Genomic DNA, 16,360 nt, shown 5'->3' with positions numbered 1-16,360 from the left:
GTTGTTTCTGTCTTTATCAGTATGGGCCACAATAAAACTACTGGGTCACCAGTAATTGTGTTACCCCTAGAGTCATTGTTTTAAAGTTCCTTACCCCTCCCATATGGAGTCTTGCACCTGTATAACCAATCACCGTCTTCCCGAACCCTAATCACATTAAACAGTCAAATGTCTTGGGGTTCCTTTTGTTTGAGGGAGTCTTGCTGGTGGACTAATGTTGATGTCACTTTTTCATCTGGGGAAGAAGAGAAAAAAAACCGCACCGACCGAAATCTCTGCCTCTATACCAGCGCTTTCGCACGCCTTTTGACCAAACGACCCACAAACAGAAAACGCATTTAAAAAAACCGCTTGCTACGCAGACAAACGTCCAAAATAACGAATATTTACTGAAAAATAGAATATTGACTACTGATTGAGTGGCATCTAATTTTAATCATGCCTTCCCTTCTAGTAAGATTGTTTTTATTTACGTACCAGAAAGACAGGTTGCCCGTAGACCATGCGGAAGTTCAGCAGACATACAACGTTCAACTAAATCGGGAAGGCAAGCGCTGGAAGACTAAACACTACTTCTGGTACTCAACTCATCTTTTTGGCGTTTGTTAAGTCAGTTTGCATATTTGCGCGCGTCATAATTGTCCCCTCCTCTTCCGTTGTCTTTGCAAAGGATGTTACGTTGCTCCTCGATATTTAATTACTATATTGAGAAAGTTAAAGTCTTGTATTCAAAGGTGAACTTTTATTGATATCATAGACCATTAAGAAGTGAGCTCTCTTCAGAGTGTTTCGGCTATGTCAACAGCAACAACAACAAGCTATTACAATCGGAATCAACTCGGTAAATGTTCATGACCTGTATAACGAAAAGAAAACATACAAGCTAAAGAGGTCTATTAGGGACCTTACGAAAACGACGGCAATTGGAATACCCAAAAAGCAATGGGTTTTATTAACAGAACAAATGATCTGTTTTGTTTTGTTCGTTTTGCTTTGTTCTGTTTTATTTTTTCTCACAAATTTCTTTGCCGTCGCTGCACAACTACGACGTGAAATGACCAAATTTTTAGTATATTTGGCATGAACAACAGGAAAGGCAAGACGAAAAAATTTTACCGTCTTTTAATGAACTCGGACGCGGTTCCGTATCTTCAGTTACCGGCTGATTTCCATTAGCTTCTTTCAGGTAACCTGGCGACCTAGAATAATCGTGAAAAAGTTGAAAGAGTGCAAAGTCTACCTTAAGCAACGTTTTCATCGGCGTGGCCGTTGCCGGATCGTAAGGTCCCTATTAACGTACGCAAGGAAAGAAAACGAGAGGGAGACTGGGAACGAGGAGTCCACCTAAGTCTGGTCGATAGTTCTTTTATTACTGAAGAAGTTTAAGTCTAGAAACCGAAACGTCTTACAATCTTGGACAAAAAGTGTTAAGAATTTTACACTTTCTTATGCACGGCGGACACACCCGATGAATTTAGCATCATGGTGGCCCCTTCCACCACCCCTCCCTGATCAGTGTTGTTGTTGTTTTTTTTAAGGGGGGGGGAGGGGGAAGTATCTTGAGTGTACCGGTCTTTGAAGTGAAGTATTCTAAAATTAACCATACGAGGTGCAGTTTTCTTAACATTTTTGTCCAAGATTGTAGAAACGAATTATTTTATTTGTCTTCGAATGTTAAGAAAAGAACCGTTTTCGGAGTGTTTCAGCTATTCAGTTAACAATAACAACAACAACAAATTTATAAGAGTAAGAATCGACTAGACAAAGGTTACCTAGAATAACTTAAAAGCTAATATAGGACTAGCAATAACTGAAACGTTGATATGTTACTTACAAAAAAAATGTCATGGGCAATGTTAAAGTAAAAAGGCCCGTGGTGTGATTGATTTATTTACCTCAATTCAATAATCATCAGAGATAAGAGAGACATCATGCACGGCATTATTGTAAGAGCGCCACAAAATAGTACGATTGATGAACACAACGTGCACGTACGGCTGCTGTATACTAAATTTCAGAGAAAAACACTCAAGCTGTGTATTTAAATAACTAATTTAAGGCTTTGACGAAAACTTGATCAACCGAAGTTTAATACTCTTCTTCACTTAACCTACGTGTAGCCGCCCCCTCCCCCCTGACTACACGTAGACTATTCTCCACTCAAAAAACAACAAAACGCTAGTGAATTCAAACACATTGTCATCATGCAAAGGAGCATAATTGTAAAATAATTTTGGATAAATCAGTGGAACGTAGTTTAAAACGTTTTACAATATGGATATGTTTTCATCTCTAATGTTTGACAAATGTTTCTACGATCCGAGACTTCAAAGCAGAAGCGTTTGAGTTTTTTTTGTTTTTTGTTAAAGTCTCTTACTAATAAGAGTCTTCTTATACTTGCCCTCGCACATCGGCTATCTAAACTTCACAACCATCATGTGATTTTAATTTACCATACGCTCCCCTCCCCCACCCCCATTTTCTATCAAAATTTTGCGAAATAATTAAGCCATTCCCGAGTAGCCCCAAGCCTCTAAGTGTGAAGCCTACATTACACGATACACGAACAATGACAATAGAAAATTACGAGCACCGGTAGAGACTCTCTTCAAGAAACTGCTTCGTTTGCTTGTGACCAAACTTCTCAGCACATGCCGCTGCTGTAAGACCTTCCTTATCGGCCGCAAACAAATCTGCTCCATTATCCACCAACAGCCGGACAACATTCAGGTGCCCTGAGCCTGCAGACACGTGTAGTGGTGTGTCTCCATTACTGTCGACCGCATTTACGTCACTGCCTCTAAGAATCAATCTTCGGACCATTCCAGTCTTACCAAATGCTGCGGCTGTATGGAGAGGGATGCTTCCTTCAGAATCCCTGAAGGTGATGTTCGCTTTATGTGCAAGTAGCAGCGAAACCATATCGCCCTCATTATCTCTTGACGCTAAATCGTCGCCAAAAGCTGAGGCAAGGTGTAAAGGAGTGCTTCCTTCATTGTCTCTCGCATCGGCATTAGCTCCATTTTTAAGGAGACGGCGAGCAATTTTTGTTCGATCAAAAACAGCGCACAGGTGAAGAGGGGTACATCCGTTATTGTCTCTGGCCTCGAGATCACTAAAAACGAAATTTTCTTGTAAGTAAAACGTAAAAGCAACATTATCTACGATTAAATGAAGCTGAGAAAGTGGACAACGGAACACTGTTATTGGCCAACAAACAATAAGCTAAGATATATATCATTAACTTTATGTAATCATTAACTTTATGCAGTATAGTCCATTCCCCCCTGCCCCCCTTACCGTTGGGGGTTCTGTTATTGAAAGGGTTGTGACCTTTAAGCTCTTGGGTGTCTATATCTCTGATGATCTTTTATGTTATGTCCACATAGAGCACATAGTCAAAAAGGCCAACAAGCGTTTGTACGCATTGCCTGCGCTTAAAAAAAGTGGCCTCACTATCACGCAGCTAGTGCAAGTGTACTGTAGCATTGTAAGATCTGTACTTGAATATGCCTGCCCTGTTTGGCCTGCCCTGTCAAAGTATTTAGAGGACGCTATAGAATCTGTACAAAAAAGGGCCCTACGCATCGTTTTGCCGAATTGTCACTATGACGACGCCCTAATTCAATCTGGTATCACCGCCCTTTCCCAGAGAAGGGAGGAAGCTTGCATAAATTTTATCAAGCGTGACTGCCTGTCTTCTCCGGTACTCAAGCCATTAATTCCTTGTGTGTCAATTTACAGGCCATACTGCCTCCGTTCAGGCGAGCGTGTTCCGGTACGCCTTGTCCACAAGACAAAGCGGTTGGCAGATTTCCGCAGCATTAAGTTTCAAGACCAGTTGTAATCCTGTGCTCTGTTATTTTTTCTCTGTTATGTAGTGCTTTTAATCATATTTACATAATTATCTATTTGATTGTTTTTGTATTGTATTGTCTTCTGTTATTGTCACTGACACGGGACGAAAAATTGGATTTACGACACTTTTGACACGCGTCAAAAGTTAAATCAAATATGGTATTGGCTTTGACGTCACCTTTGACGCGCGTCAAAGATGTCGCCAAATATATAACCTCTGTGCTTACTCCTTTGACCTCGGTAAAGGTGAAGTCAAATTGGTAACAACTTTGACTTCTCCTTTGACGTGCGTCAAAGATCAAGTCAAATGCATCAATGCTTTGCTATTCCTTTAACCCTTATCAAAGGCGTTGTCAAATATGCTGGTAACTTTGACTTTACCTTTGACGCACGTCAAAGATAAAGTCAAAAGAGTAGTGGCTGTGACCACACCTTTGATACTAGTCAAAAATGAAGTCAAATACGACCGCTACACTTTTACAACACTTTTGAATGGTGTCAAGGGTGAGAGCAAATATGCAATGAATTACTTCTACAAACACTTATGTCGAAACTGATTTTAAGAAAGGAAATTAAAAAGCTGTATTTGAATACTGTTTTAAAGATATTTATACGACAATACCGAACACAGGCTGGTAATCATTGTAATTGGTGTTTATAATTATTTTTGAAAATGTTTTGGAATATCTACTTTTTCGAGGTGAATTAAGTGAGTTTTGTTTTTGTCTTATCTTGAGTGGATCATTTTCCCCTTGATCGATTAATATACGATGAATAAATGATAGCGACGCAAAACAATGACTCAACAACTGGACGATGGAAGACTGAACCCAAGCAAGACACCCTGTTTTTGGCGCGAAATTGTCGCGGCTGCAAACTCTCTCCGCCCGCGCAAACAAACAAACTACGCAGATCTGAAGAAAACAAAAGCTGCTTTTTTGTACGAAGCAGTCCAGCTTTTTTTTAACAAATATTTTCGCCCTTATCTCTGATAGAGTTTAGACTACAAACTTGTTCAAAAGGTACGTGTCATTCTTTTCTATGTGTGCATGCAATAGTTCTTCTTCAAACTTCATAGTTGTTTTACTATGTTAAGCTTACAGAAACCAACTCCGAACAGGCGTGTATATCGTGCTTGGGAGCTTTTCTGATCGTTAAATCTGGTTCAGTAAACTATAAAAATCTTTCTGTATCACAGTAGAGCTTACATTAGATCAAGCCCTTTTTCTTAATAGGGTTAATGCATTTCTGTAAAAGTAATGCCTGGCTTATATTTCACAATGCAATTCAACTCAAAACTTCATGCGAGAACCTACTAACATCAAGATTAACCAACTCTGGTTTTTCTAACAGTTTATATTTATCTGCGAGAACTACTGAGGTAATGAAATAATATAAGACTTACATATATCTTTTTTCATTGACAGTGTACTTCAATAAAAATGTCTGTACCAGACTTTGATGGGCATATTACTGAAGCAAGTACATAAGCTTATTTGAACAGGATTCAGTGCAGTTTATCAAACAAAGAGGTGTGATTATTTGAAGACTTCGGATGTTTTGCGAACGTGAGTATCTCTTTCTTTTGATTTTTCTGGGTTCTATACGTAATGGGGCTCATACTGCATAATTAATGTTTAAAATATTCCATTGATTTTTTTACCACTACAGTGGCAGCTGGGTATGTTTCAAAATTTAATAACAATCATTCAAACATACCGAGCTGTCCCTTCATTATTGTTACTGAACAATAACTTTGGGGGTTAAAAAGGTAGAAAAATCGCCGCGTAGCAAGCTTTTCCGCGCGAGTTTTGTGCAAGAGGGCAAAAAAAGAGGAAGGAGGGTCCGGGAGGGGCTAACTCGCCCAATAACTCGATTGGAAACGCTTGTTATGCAGGCTAGTTATAATATAAAGTGTTTCTTTAGTTTAATTTTAAGCTTTGGGCATAGAGGGAAATTTTGATTGAATTTTCCTGGACTTTATTATGTGATAATAAGGCTCGATTCAAACGTCAAATTTCACAGGTGACGAACTTAATGACAATACATGTACACGAAATGTAATGTTTCCATTCAAAAGCATTAGGTTCGCTACACATTTTTAACAGGGTCTTTAAGTTTTGATAAAGGTAAAGAGAAAGGGGGATTTTCTGAAGAAAAGGAGCGATAGTAAAAAGGGAGTGGGGCCAAAAAATTTATTTAAAACGCTATGACTGAGCTTTTAATCTCAAATTTCTATATTTTTTTACAATTATTTCACAGATAAAAGAAGCAAGGCAAAGTGATAAGTCTCCAGTGGGAAAAAAAAAGCACACAACAGAGGAAGATTGAAGTTAGATACATGGCGTTTGTCTTTCACTTACATCAAGAGTCAAAAGCTTTCTAGAATGAAAATCTTCGCAAAGATAACATCAAGACAGATAGGCTCCTGATCAAGAACATTTCTTACTTACCATGATTTTAGCACTGGCTTTCGTGAAAGAGTGTTTTAAACTATTTTGCAGGTTGCCGTCCATGACAACAGCGTGAATCTGGAACATTTATAGTGCTTCAAAAATTTGCGGCAGTCATTATGATTGTCCATTGACAAACTGCGTTGAGTACTTTAGACAATAAATCGTGAAAATGTTTTAAAAAAACATTTTTATGCGTTTAAAAAAGTTTTAATCGGAATTATTCAGCTTTCTAATCATCTAGTGAGGTTTTAGGACAATAAAGTACAAGATTAAGAACTCAATCTCTTATCTGTCCACCTTTTTAAACGGTATCCAGTTCGCAATTGAATTTGACTGAAAATCTCAAGTTGGATTCTAACCTGTATATCAAGCGCTTATGAGTAGCGAGGCAATAACGCGGCATTCGCGCGAAACGCGAGGAGAACGAGGAATTCACGCGAGGCGCGAGACGAGCGAGAGGCGCGATGCGAGGGGAGGAAAAAAAGCAAACATATTTGGCAACACCTTTGTTAAACCTTTGACTTAAATCTCACACGCATTTGACGACAACTTTGTCACACATTTGACCTGAGGCTCAGACACTTTTGACGACACTTTTCACAAGCCTTTGACTTTAATCACAGACATAACTTTGCCGCGCTTTTGTCACACCTTTGGCCTGAATCTCAGACATATTTGAGGACGCCTTTGATAGGGGTACAAATGCTAATGAAATATACCTTTGACGCGCGTCAAAGGTAGGGGTTAAAGGCGTGACAAAAACGGCCTTTATCGCCTGAAGACGCGCCTTTGACCGCGGGCAAATGTAAACATTTGTCGCGCGTCAAAGTTGTACAAAGGTGTGCAAAGGTGGCCTTTATCGCGCGTTTGACTTCACCTTTGACGTTCGGTAAATCCGTTTTTTCGTCCCGTGTGACCTTCCTTGTAATTCAGCCTTTAGGGTGCGAGAGGGATATCAATAAACTATTACTTATTACTTATATAGAAAGCAATCGGGTGCCGCAATCTACTGGCGGACAACTTAAATTTTGCAAGTTGAAAAGTGGCCGGCGTACAAAGCCGATTTTCCGATTTTTGCCGATCCATTATGGAGAACCGAAAAGGATTATCTGAGAAAATTGAGAGTTATATAAGAACCTACAAACCTCAACAATTTTTGGAGTAGCCGTTTACTTCTGCATATTTTCTTTCCCTGTGCTACTTTCATGCAAAGTCTGCAAAATTTGTTACACTATTTGGTCCACCAACATGGCCACATTGTCAAGTGGTTATAACCCAACAACCCCCAACGACGTAACAATAAAGCTTCTTTATAAACTAATCCCTTCTTTATAGTGGGATTAAATCAATTAGGTAAAATGATCATTTCACTTCCCTGACTTCCTTTGTCTCATGACAAGATCAAGAGTTTGAATTTCTAACAATCACGAATGGAATAGTTTACAAGCGTTGTTCATCAAAACAACTAGTACATAGTTTACCTTTCATAATTGATCATCAATGACACCCACTCATCTGTTGAAACAAAACAGTAGCCCTCATTGGTAGCGACTTCCATCAACTCGTCATTGTCATCGTCATAACAGCAGCCCACGTGGAGAGGAGTGGAACCTTTATAATCCACTGTTTTAGGATTACTACCATGATTCAAAAGAGGCTCTACAAGCCAAAAGCGATGAGAAGTCAATGCAACGTGAAGAGGTGTACATCCCAGTTCATCAACAACATTCAAATCTGCTCCATAAGCAACGAGCATCTCCACAATATCAAGCGCACCAGAATAACTCGCCATGTGCAGGCACGTTTGTCCACGTACGTTCGTTGAGTTAACTTTGCTGCCTTCCTTGATAAGCAGCTCTGCAATCTCATATCTATCTTCCGCGGCTGCAACATGAATTTGGGTGTTTCCTTGCTTATCTCTGGAATGAATATCGGCACCCGCTTTCAACAGAAAGCTTACATCGTCTGTAGAAAAAGGCAACGGATCATAAAAAGTTTCTTGTGCATTTCTTGGATTGTATATAGCAAGGTGAAGGGGTGTGTTACCATCACCATCTGCTTGTTGCACGTTTGGTTTGTGTTTAAGTAAAAGATTACTCCTATGACGGGCTAAACTAACAAGTAAAGGTGTCTGCCCTCTTTTGTTAACAGCACGTACATCAGCTCCTCTGTCCACGAGATGTTTTATAATTTCGTCGGTTCCACTTGCAACTGCCCTGTGTAAAGGAGTTTCTCCGTTCTTGTCTCTCGCCTCGAGTGCCAATTGCTGGTCCAACAGTTCGTCAACAGTAGAAAGAAACTGATGGCTTGCAGCAAAGTGAAGAGTTGTTCGACCAGTCTCGCCATCGACAGCGAACTTGTCACCGCCGTGTTCTAGATAGTACTTTACAATGTCCCAGTTACCGTAGTCCAACATTTCTGAGCTTCTGCATTTAAACATCGCGCCAAGAATTGAATGCCCCCTGTAATCTTTTGAGTTTATGTCACTTCCATGATTAATCAACAATTCAACAACTGATCGCCTGCCACGTTTTCCTGCTAGATGAAGAGCAGTTCTACCAGTTTTCACGACAGCTGCGATATCACTTCCATTCTGAATCAAAACCCTAACAGTATCCAATCTTCCAGCGGCAGCTGCAATGTGTAAAGGCGTCCAGCCTTGATTATCAGCAGCGTTTAGATCAGCACCACTTTGAATCAGCAGCTCAACAGATCTACAAACACCTTCGTAAGAAGCTGCATGCAGAGGAGTAAGATTTTTTTTGTCTAGAGCTCTCACGTCCGCAGTATGATCAAGGAGTATCTTCACGATTTGTGGATCATACGTTGCTTGATGTAAAGGTGTTTCTCCGTCGTCATCAGTAATATTGACGCAAGAGCCATTATCTAGAAGAAGCTTGCAGACTTCCACAGCGTGTGAAGCCATATGATGAAGAGGCGATCTTCCGCGCTGGTCGGTTGCATTAACTGAGGCTCCATGTTCTAGTAAAGTCTTCACGATCCATACTTTAGGATGTTGTACGGCCTTCATAAGGGTAGTTTCACCAAATTTGTTCATTGTATTAACAGTGCTACCCCAGTTCAAAAACACTTCAACCACTTCCTCGTCGACCATCTCTAATGCTTTAGTGAGAGGTGTTTCTTCTACAAAGTCTTTAGTTTCCAAATCAGCACCATGTAGTAACATAATCTGCGCAAGTGCAGGGCGATTGAAGCTTTTTACGACGGCATGTAAAGGTGTTTGTTCATCTCTACCGCATTTTTGGTTGACGTCTGCACCACACTGAAGCAACTCTTCAACAAGTTTGCATTTCCCTTTCAAGGTTGCAAGAATAAGTGGAGACTCTTTGAGGGGGACTTCAAAGTCTATCTTACAGTCGAGTTCAAGTAGAAGGCTAATACATTCCTCTGCTTCAAAATCTACTGCATAATGCAGTGGTGTTTCAAATGTGTTGTTAATGGCGTTAATATCTGCTCCAAAAGAAACAAGAAGCTTAAACATTTCCATAGCCTTTTGAGGCTTTTTATCTTGCATTCCTCTGAGGAAAATGATATGGAGGGCCGTATTTCCAAATTCATTCTTTTTATTTACATCCATGCCGTTTTGCAGAAGGTGAGAAACTAACGGAAAATCCATGCGACCTACAGCCGACGTTAAAATCGTATCTCCACCTTTTAAACGGTAATCTTCCATGTCGTCGAGTGCGTAATTATCAAGTAATTTAAGAACATCGAAAAGACCATGCTCAGCAGCAAGATCGCTTAAAGCTTGGAGTGAACCACATTTTAAGTTTGAAATATTAGCTCCACGCTCCAATAGAAGTTTAGCCACTTCACCTTGGCCTGCGTGCAGGGCGGCATATAAGGGACATATGTTCTCCAAGTAGTATCTATCCTCCCATGAGAACGACTCTATTTGCCTTTCTCGTAGACGTTCTCTTCTGGAGCTAACATTCCCATTAATGTCGGCTCCTTGTTCTAGAAGCATAGTCACCACATCACAATGTCCAGTGCTTGCCGCTTCCTCAAGAGGAGTCAGCAAGGAATCACCGTTGCTAGGGACGGCATCCACATATACACCACTGTTTAAAAGGAATTCTACAATATCTACTAAACCCTCTCTGGCAGAGGATTGTAACAAGTCAGCTTCATAAGACCCCAATAGGTTTGGATCATTTGAAAGCAAGGATTCGCTGCCTCTGTCCATCAGAAACTTAGCTGTGGTAGCATGACCTCCTTTTAGGGCACAGTACAGGGCCAACAATCCATTCCTGTCTCTAGAGTCAACATCAGCACCATGGTCTAGAAGATAATTCACTGTGTCGGTTTGTCCCTTTTCAGCAGCCACATGCAACGGCGTTCTTCCGAGGATATCTTTAGCTTGGATGTTAGCTCCACGATAGACAAGAATCGTTACCAGATCTAACCTTGTGGCCAGGTGAAGGGCGGTTTTCCCGCAGGCCGTCGCAGCTAACACATTTCCATCATGTTCAAGAAGGAATTTAACCATTTCTGTATGGTCTCCTTTAGCGGCAAAATGCAATGGCAACCATGCCATTTCATTTCCTCTGTGTGGGTCTCCTGCATTTTGTAGCAAAACCTGAACAGTTTGCAGGTGTCCCTTTTCAGCAGCTAACATGAGAGGAGTGTACCCAGGGTCATCTAAGGAACTCGTAAATTCATTGACGTCAGCACCATGTTCGATGAGCAGCCGAACGGAATTTGTATGGCCGTTTGAAGCAGCCAAATGTAAAGCTGAGTAACCATGTTCATCCTTTTGCAAAACATCAACACCATGCTCGATCAGTCGTAAAAGATTTCTCACTTTTCCACCTTCAGCAGCATAATGAAATGGAGTGCGATCCTGATCATCTCGCATTTCTAGAGAGGCACCTCTTTCGATAAGAAATTCTACAACCTCCTCGTCATTAAATTTGGCAGCCAACATAAGAGGTGTCTGCTGTGGTTCATCCCAATCATTCTCCAAACCATCAACAAGCACGCCGCAATCCAATAGTCTTCGAAGTTGATGAACCTGTCCTTCCCTTGCAGTCAAGTGAAGCAGGGACTGAGAGTGAAACTCCTGACAGATTGTTTCGACACGCGTGAAGATCTGCCTGTGTCTTGGGGACTGATGTAATATCAACACGGCCCACACTGATTTACTAGGAAAAGATAATGAGTTGGCTCTGATCTTGACATTCAGAGCTGCAAAACTGTCCAGTTTGCTGGGACTGTTACTCTGGATCGCCGTAAAAGTTTCCACATCTCCTTCGATACAAGCTGATTGCAGGCGGCTTAAGCCACTTTCCTTGTCTGGTGTAATCAACGCATCAAAGGCCAAAGATTTCAAGGAGAGCTTAAACAAAACAGTCATTAAAAGAAGTGTTACAAATACATGCAAATTTTTAACACAGCCACGTTTAACGTGCATGAGCTATTTTGAATGCTTCAGTGTGACTGTACCAAGAATCTACTCTTTTCATCCTAAATTTAGACCACTTTTTAGTGTGAAATTGGTTTTGCTGTACGTGAATGAAGACGCGAAAAGTTTGGCACAGCTTAGTCGATCCTCATGCTTTTGATTAGGTTTTCTTTGCCTTTCCTTCAGGCATCTGCTGAAAATTAAACAAATTTTTAAAGTACAATGAATAACAACTCAAAAAACGTTGCTTCCAGGGAAGACTCGAAGGATTCTTCAGGGTTTCTTAAAATAATAGCGGGCTTAAGCAATAAGAACGCTGACATCCCGTACGTCATGAATAGCAACCAGCTCAGAAGTTTCCGCATAAAACGAATTTGAATGCCTTTGTTTTATCTCCCGCTACGAATTTGTCGAGTCTGAGCACTGAAAGAGACAAAATACCATTTTTGACATGCGAGACGTCAACGGTGTCGTCGCTTAAGGTCCCTAGTGTGGCTCATCGAATATCGATGTCACGATTTTCATCATTGGGGTAGATAGTTGCAACATCACTGTTCACGAGGTTTCCAGGAGCGATTCTACTTCATGAAACAGTCTTTAACTCTCACTTACTTAAGGTACTTGTTACAAAACTAAAGAGGTGGTCTCATGTCATAAGTTCAAGTTACCTAATATTGTTGCTGTGAACAGCCAGTCTGTATGAAATGTACAGTCACACAGTTTGCAAGTGAAAGTGTTGGGTTTTGCAGTTTTGGCAGCTGTAAGCCATGGAACAGTGAACAGCAGCGTGTATATGGCCGTTATAAAGTGTTCTGCGTTTTTAGCGCAGTGAAGCTTGACGATAAATCCTCCAGAATAAATGTGCCGGGTCTTTAAACTTTTCGAGTTTGAAATGAAATGTTCACACGCTAAACACTGCTCATCAGCTCGTGATAGTGTGAAACGTGACCTTGGACTTCGAGTTAGCTTGAAATACAGAGGCTCCCTTTTTCTTTCTTTCACTTAGGTTATGTAGTACAAGGATTAAAATCTTACTTTTGCCGCTCTGATCCAACATTTAGAGGTCATGAAGCTGGTCTGTTTCATGCATATTGAGTAATTTGTTTCCTGTGGTCCTCAGTGCGATGTCCCACAGTTCCTCCGTTAGCAACTACTTTGTTTTGGCGTAATAGTCTATGCGAATGTACTAGTAGTGCATTTAGAGGTCATGAAGGGAGAAGCGAGACTGCAGTTTCCGAATTAAAAGGTTCCTCGTCAGTTGCTACTATGATAGTAGCCCGGGATATAAGTCTTCACTTTGTGAAAAGAGATTAACTCTAAGATCACGTTTAGCAATTAGTCTCGTTTAGCCTGTCAACACTATTTCAAACCGGATGTTTCCTTAGCGCGTTCAGCCAATAATAAAAGGTTTTCTATTTCGGAAAGGTAAAAGCCAATCAGAAAGTACCTACCATATTCGCAAAAGTAGGTGACGTCACCGGACAACATTATAACGCTCAACATTATAACGCTGGTTTGTTGGGCAAGCTTTAGGAACGAAATTTCCCCCCCAAAAAATATGTTCTATTCCTGGCATGCAATGGAACAGTTGGAACTGTAAAATGGAATCTAAGGTCAAGATTAAAGAAAAAAGGCTATCTAATTTCGCTAAATTATCAGGACGAACATACCAGTTGAAAATTCAGCTAATTTATATGTAAAAGTTCAACATAACATGAAATCCACATGTTACCACGGTAAACTAAAGCCACGCTAAAATAAATACCACTGCTTCGTTAACATGGTAAATGCATTTTACCATAGTGTGCGTATAACCACACCAAATGTCATGCACACAATTTACACGTGAAGATGTCGGACTTTGCCCCTGTTACAGTTCGTAAATAAACGAACGTAGGGACGGGTAGGACAGAACCCTGGGAACGAGGTTGCGCAAATTGTTTACGAAAAAATTTGGTCAAACGATTTATAGACATCACCTCCTTTTCGAACATCTGCAATAAAATTATTCATGCAGCGTTTAATTAAGGTTGATAGCCCAACATCATCTACTTTCGAGAAAATTATTAAACTGCCGAAATTTATTTCTACCCATCACGTTTTCCACTCAATGAAATGATCTTTAATTATTTTGTCCACTGGCTTCTTCCAATAGCATTCCCCAACGCTAATGAATGTTTCTACTAAATTTAAAGTTGCCCATCTTTGTTAAAGCCATGGCCACTGGGTAAATTAAAAACGTTTTAATTTCTTGACGTATGATGGGGTTACACTTAATTCATTGCCGGAACCTGAAAGGTCTGTTAAACTTTGCATGGGAGAGAAAAGGTTGTTTACAGGATTAACTTTCTCGGTACAGCTTTTAAATCCCAAAATTCACAATCATAGAAATTCTCCAGACTGATCTTCATAGATTCCCTTAAAGTGTTTGTTGAGAGACTCTGTTGAAAGATCAATGCTCCCTCTGGTGACAATTGTATTAATTCTTATAACCTTTTTCCTTGATTATTAATTGATATTATCTAGAGGAAATTGATGTTGGTCACTCAATTGGGGCTTAAAGGGTAAAAAAAAATCATCTAGAACCACAATTTCAGCTGCTCATGTCTTAAGCCGTTTTTGGTGTTTGTATACACTTCTTGTCTGGCAGAACAGCATGGTATTGTTCCCGATGAAATGAAAATCGCTCGCGTGATACCTATTTTTAAATCTGATGATCATTCGCTTTTCACCAACTACCGACCTATCTCGGTACTTTCCAGCTTTTCAAAATTATTTGAAAGAGTTATCTACGATCGTTTAATGCAATAACTGATGAGTTTCAAAATCCTCTGTAGTAACCAATACGGCTTCAGGAAAAATCATTCTACTGCACTCGCGGTAATCGACTTACATGACAAGATCTCCACGGCCTTTGACCGAGGTGAGTTTTCCGTAGGTATTTTTCTTGACCTCTCTAAAGCCATCGACGCTGTAAATCATGTCATCCTTTTTGATAAACTCAAACATTACGGTATTCGTGGCTTAGCGCTGGACTGGATAAGAAGTTACTTTTCAAACAGAAAGCAATATGTTGAATATAATGGCCACCGTTCGTTAAGAAATGAAATCTCTTGTGGGGTCCCTCAGGGTTCTATCCTCGGACCTCTATTTTTCTTACTGTACATTAACGACATTAACAATGCTTCATCTGATATTGTTCGCTGACGATACCAATGTATTCATGTCACATAAAGATCCGAACTATCTTTCAGCTATGTTGAACTCGGAGATGGACAAACTGTCAATCTGGTTTAAAGCAAACAAGCTTTCTCTAAATCTTAAAAAGACTAAATTTATGGTCTGTAAACCAAGACAAAAGCGTTCAATTTGTAATATTCAAATAAGTATAGATAATCAGATTATTGTTAAAGTAAAGGTTAGGTCTCCTCGCCACTTCTTTTTTTCTCTCTTTTCCTTTATTTTTTGTAATTATTGTGTGCCAAATAAAATAAACATTCAGCAACAAGGGGGATTCATTTGCAACATACGCGTATAGCTGTCGCAATTGCCCGTTGGTATTTTTTTGTGTTTAAACGTAAAAACAATAAACAATTCTAGTGGGCAAACGCGACAGCTACACGCGTATTTTTCAAATGAATCCAATCCAAATATCCACAGTTGATATCCTTCCAAGCTACCTTTAGAATCTACTCATGTGAAAACAACAGTCAGCTGCAACAGTTATCGGGAATAAAAAACCAAGTATCGTGTCGAAAATGTGCTTGCCTCGAGCTATATCAAAAACAATGTCACATGGTTTCTCAGGGGGCAAACAAATGATAAAAGCTGCCAATGCAAGAAATCGCGGTCGAGACAAAACAAGGCGACGGTTTAACAGTCTAGCAAAAAGTCATTTCGAGTTTTGACAAGATTTACGTCATAATTGTTTGCTGTGAGGACACGTACGGCGCTGCAGCATCCTAAGAAGTAACAATGATTACTTCTACCCATTATTTGCCATTATCGTCTTTACTATGTATCTTTCTTTATTTTCTGTTCTCTAGAGTAAACAAACTCCACCGCGATTTCCTGCATTGGCAGCTTGCTTCCTTTTCACCGTTTTATAGTAAGCTTTATTTTACAAACCCTTTATGCGCCCCCCCCCCCCCCTCCCCGAGCTTCGCCAGGTTCTGCGATACACGTATTTCTAGTTAATGAGTTTGAGAAACCGTCGTGAAATTTTAAGCAATTGCTGGTTTTCAGTGTCACGCCATCCAAAATAGATCAAAATAAAAATCAAAACCATTCGACAGATAAAGTCCAGAATCTGGGAAATGAAAGGAGGTAAATATACAAAGACCCTCGCCAAGATTTGGGTCGAAGGAATAACTCGTATACAAGATATCCGAGGAAATTTTTTACCCAAATTTATAGAGCTTTGTATGGAAACGCCATGCTGGAGCTCATCCAGATGAGCTACAACATGGCGGACGGAAACGAACAGAAACATCTGTTACCGAGTTTTGCTACAAAAGCGTGAATTTACTCCAAGAGGAACTCATAAACATTAAAGTAATACTTTTTCTAATACTTGAACTGTTTAAATAGCAAAATCCCTCGAAAAAAGTCACTTTTTTAA

The 16,360-nt window shown here is 40.0% G+C and overlaps 1 protein-coding gene across 1 annotated transcript; it reads right to left on the bottom strand.

Annotated features, from left to right (window-relative positions):
- Nucleotides 1-1,856: 1,856 nt before the first annotated feature.
- Nucleotides 1,857-13,229, bottom strand: LOC140922974 (uncharacterized). The gene is made up of 2 exons (XM_073373022.1): nucleotides 7,796-13,229; nucleotides 1,857-3,115 (listed from the first exon to the last, which is right to left on the bottom strand). Exons 1-2 carry the CDS (start codon nucleotides 11,746-11,748, stop codon nucleotides 2,584-2,586), a joined length of 4,485 nt encoding a protein of 1,494 aa, XP_073229123.1. The 5' UTR covers nucleotides 11,749-13,229; the 3' UTR covers nucleotides 1,857-2,583.
- Between the last annotated feature and the right edge of the window lie 3,131 nt (nucleotides 13,230-16,360).

Source organism: Porites lutea, chromosome 13 (genome assembly GCF_958299795.1).
Source record: "Porites lutea chromosome 13, jaPorLute2.1, whole genome shotgun sequence".
Lineage (NCBI taxonomy): Eukaryota > Metazoa > Cnidaria > Anthozoa > Scleractinia > Poritidae > Porites > Porites lutea.
The sequence above is the reverse complement of the archived record's forward strand: the minus strand, read 5'-3'. Positions and strand labels throughout refer to the sequence as shown.

Excerpts from the sequence above, each read along its gene's own strand:
- LOC140922974 (XM_073373022.1), bottom strand. The coding sequence starts at position 11,748 with ATGCACGTTAAACGTGGCTGTGTTAAAAATTTGCATGTATTTGTAACA. Across the intron at positions 3,116-7,795 it reads TTGATGATCAATTATGAAAG|TGATCTCGAGGCCAGAGACA; the intron begins GTAAACTATGTA and ends TTTCGTTTTTAG.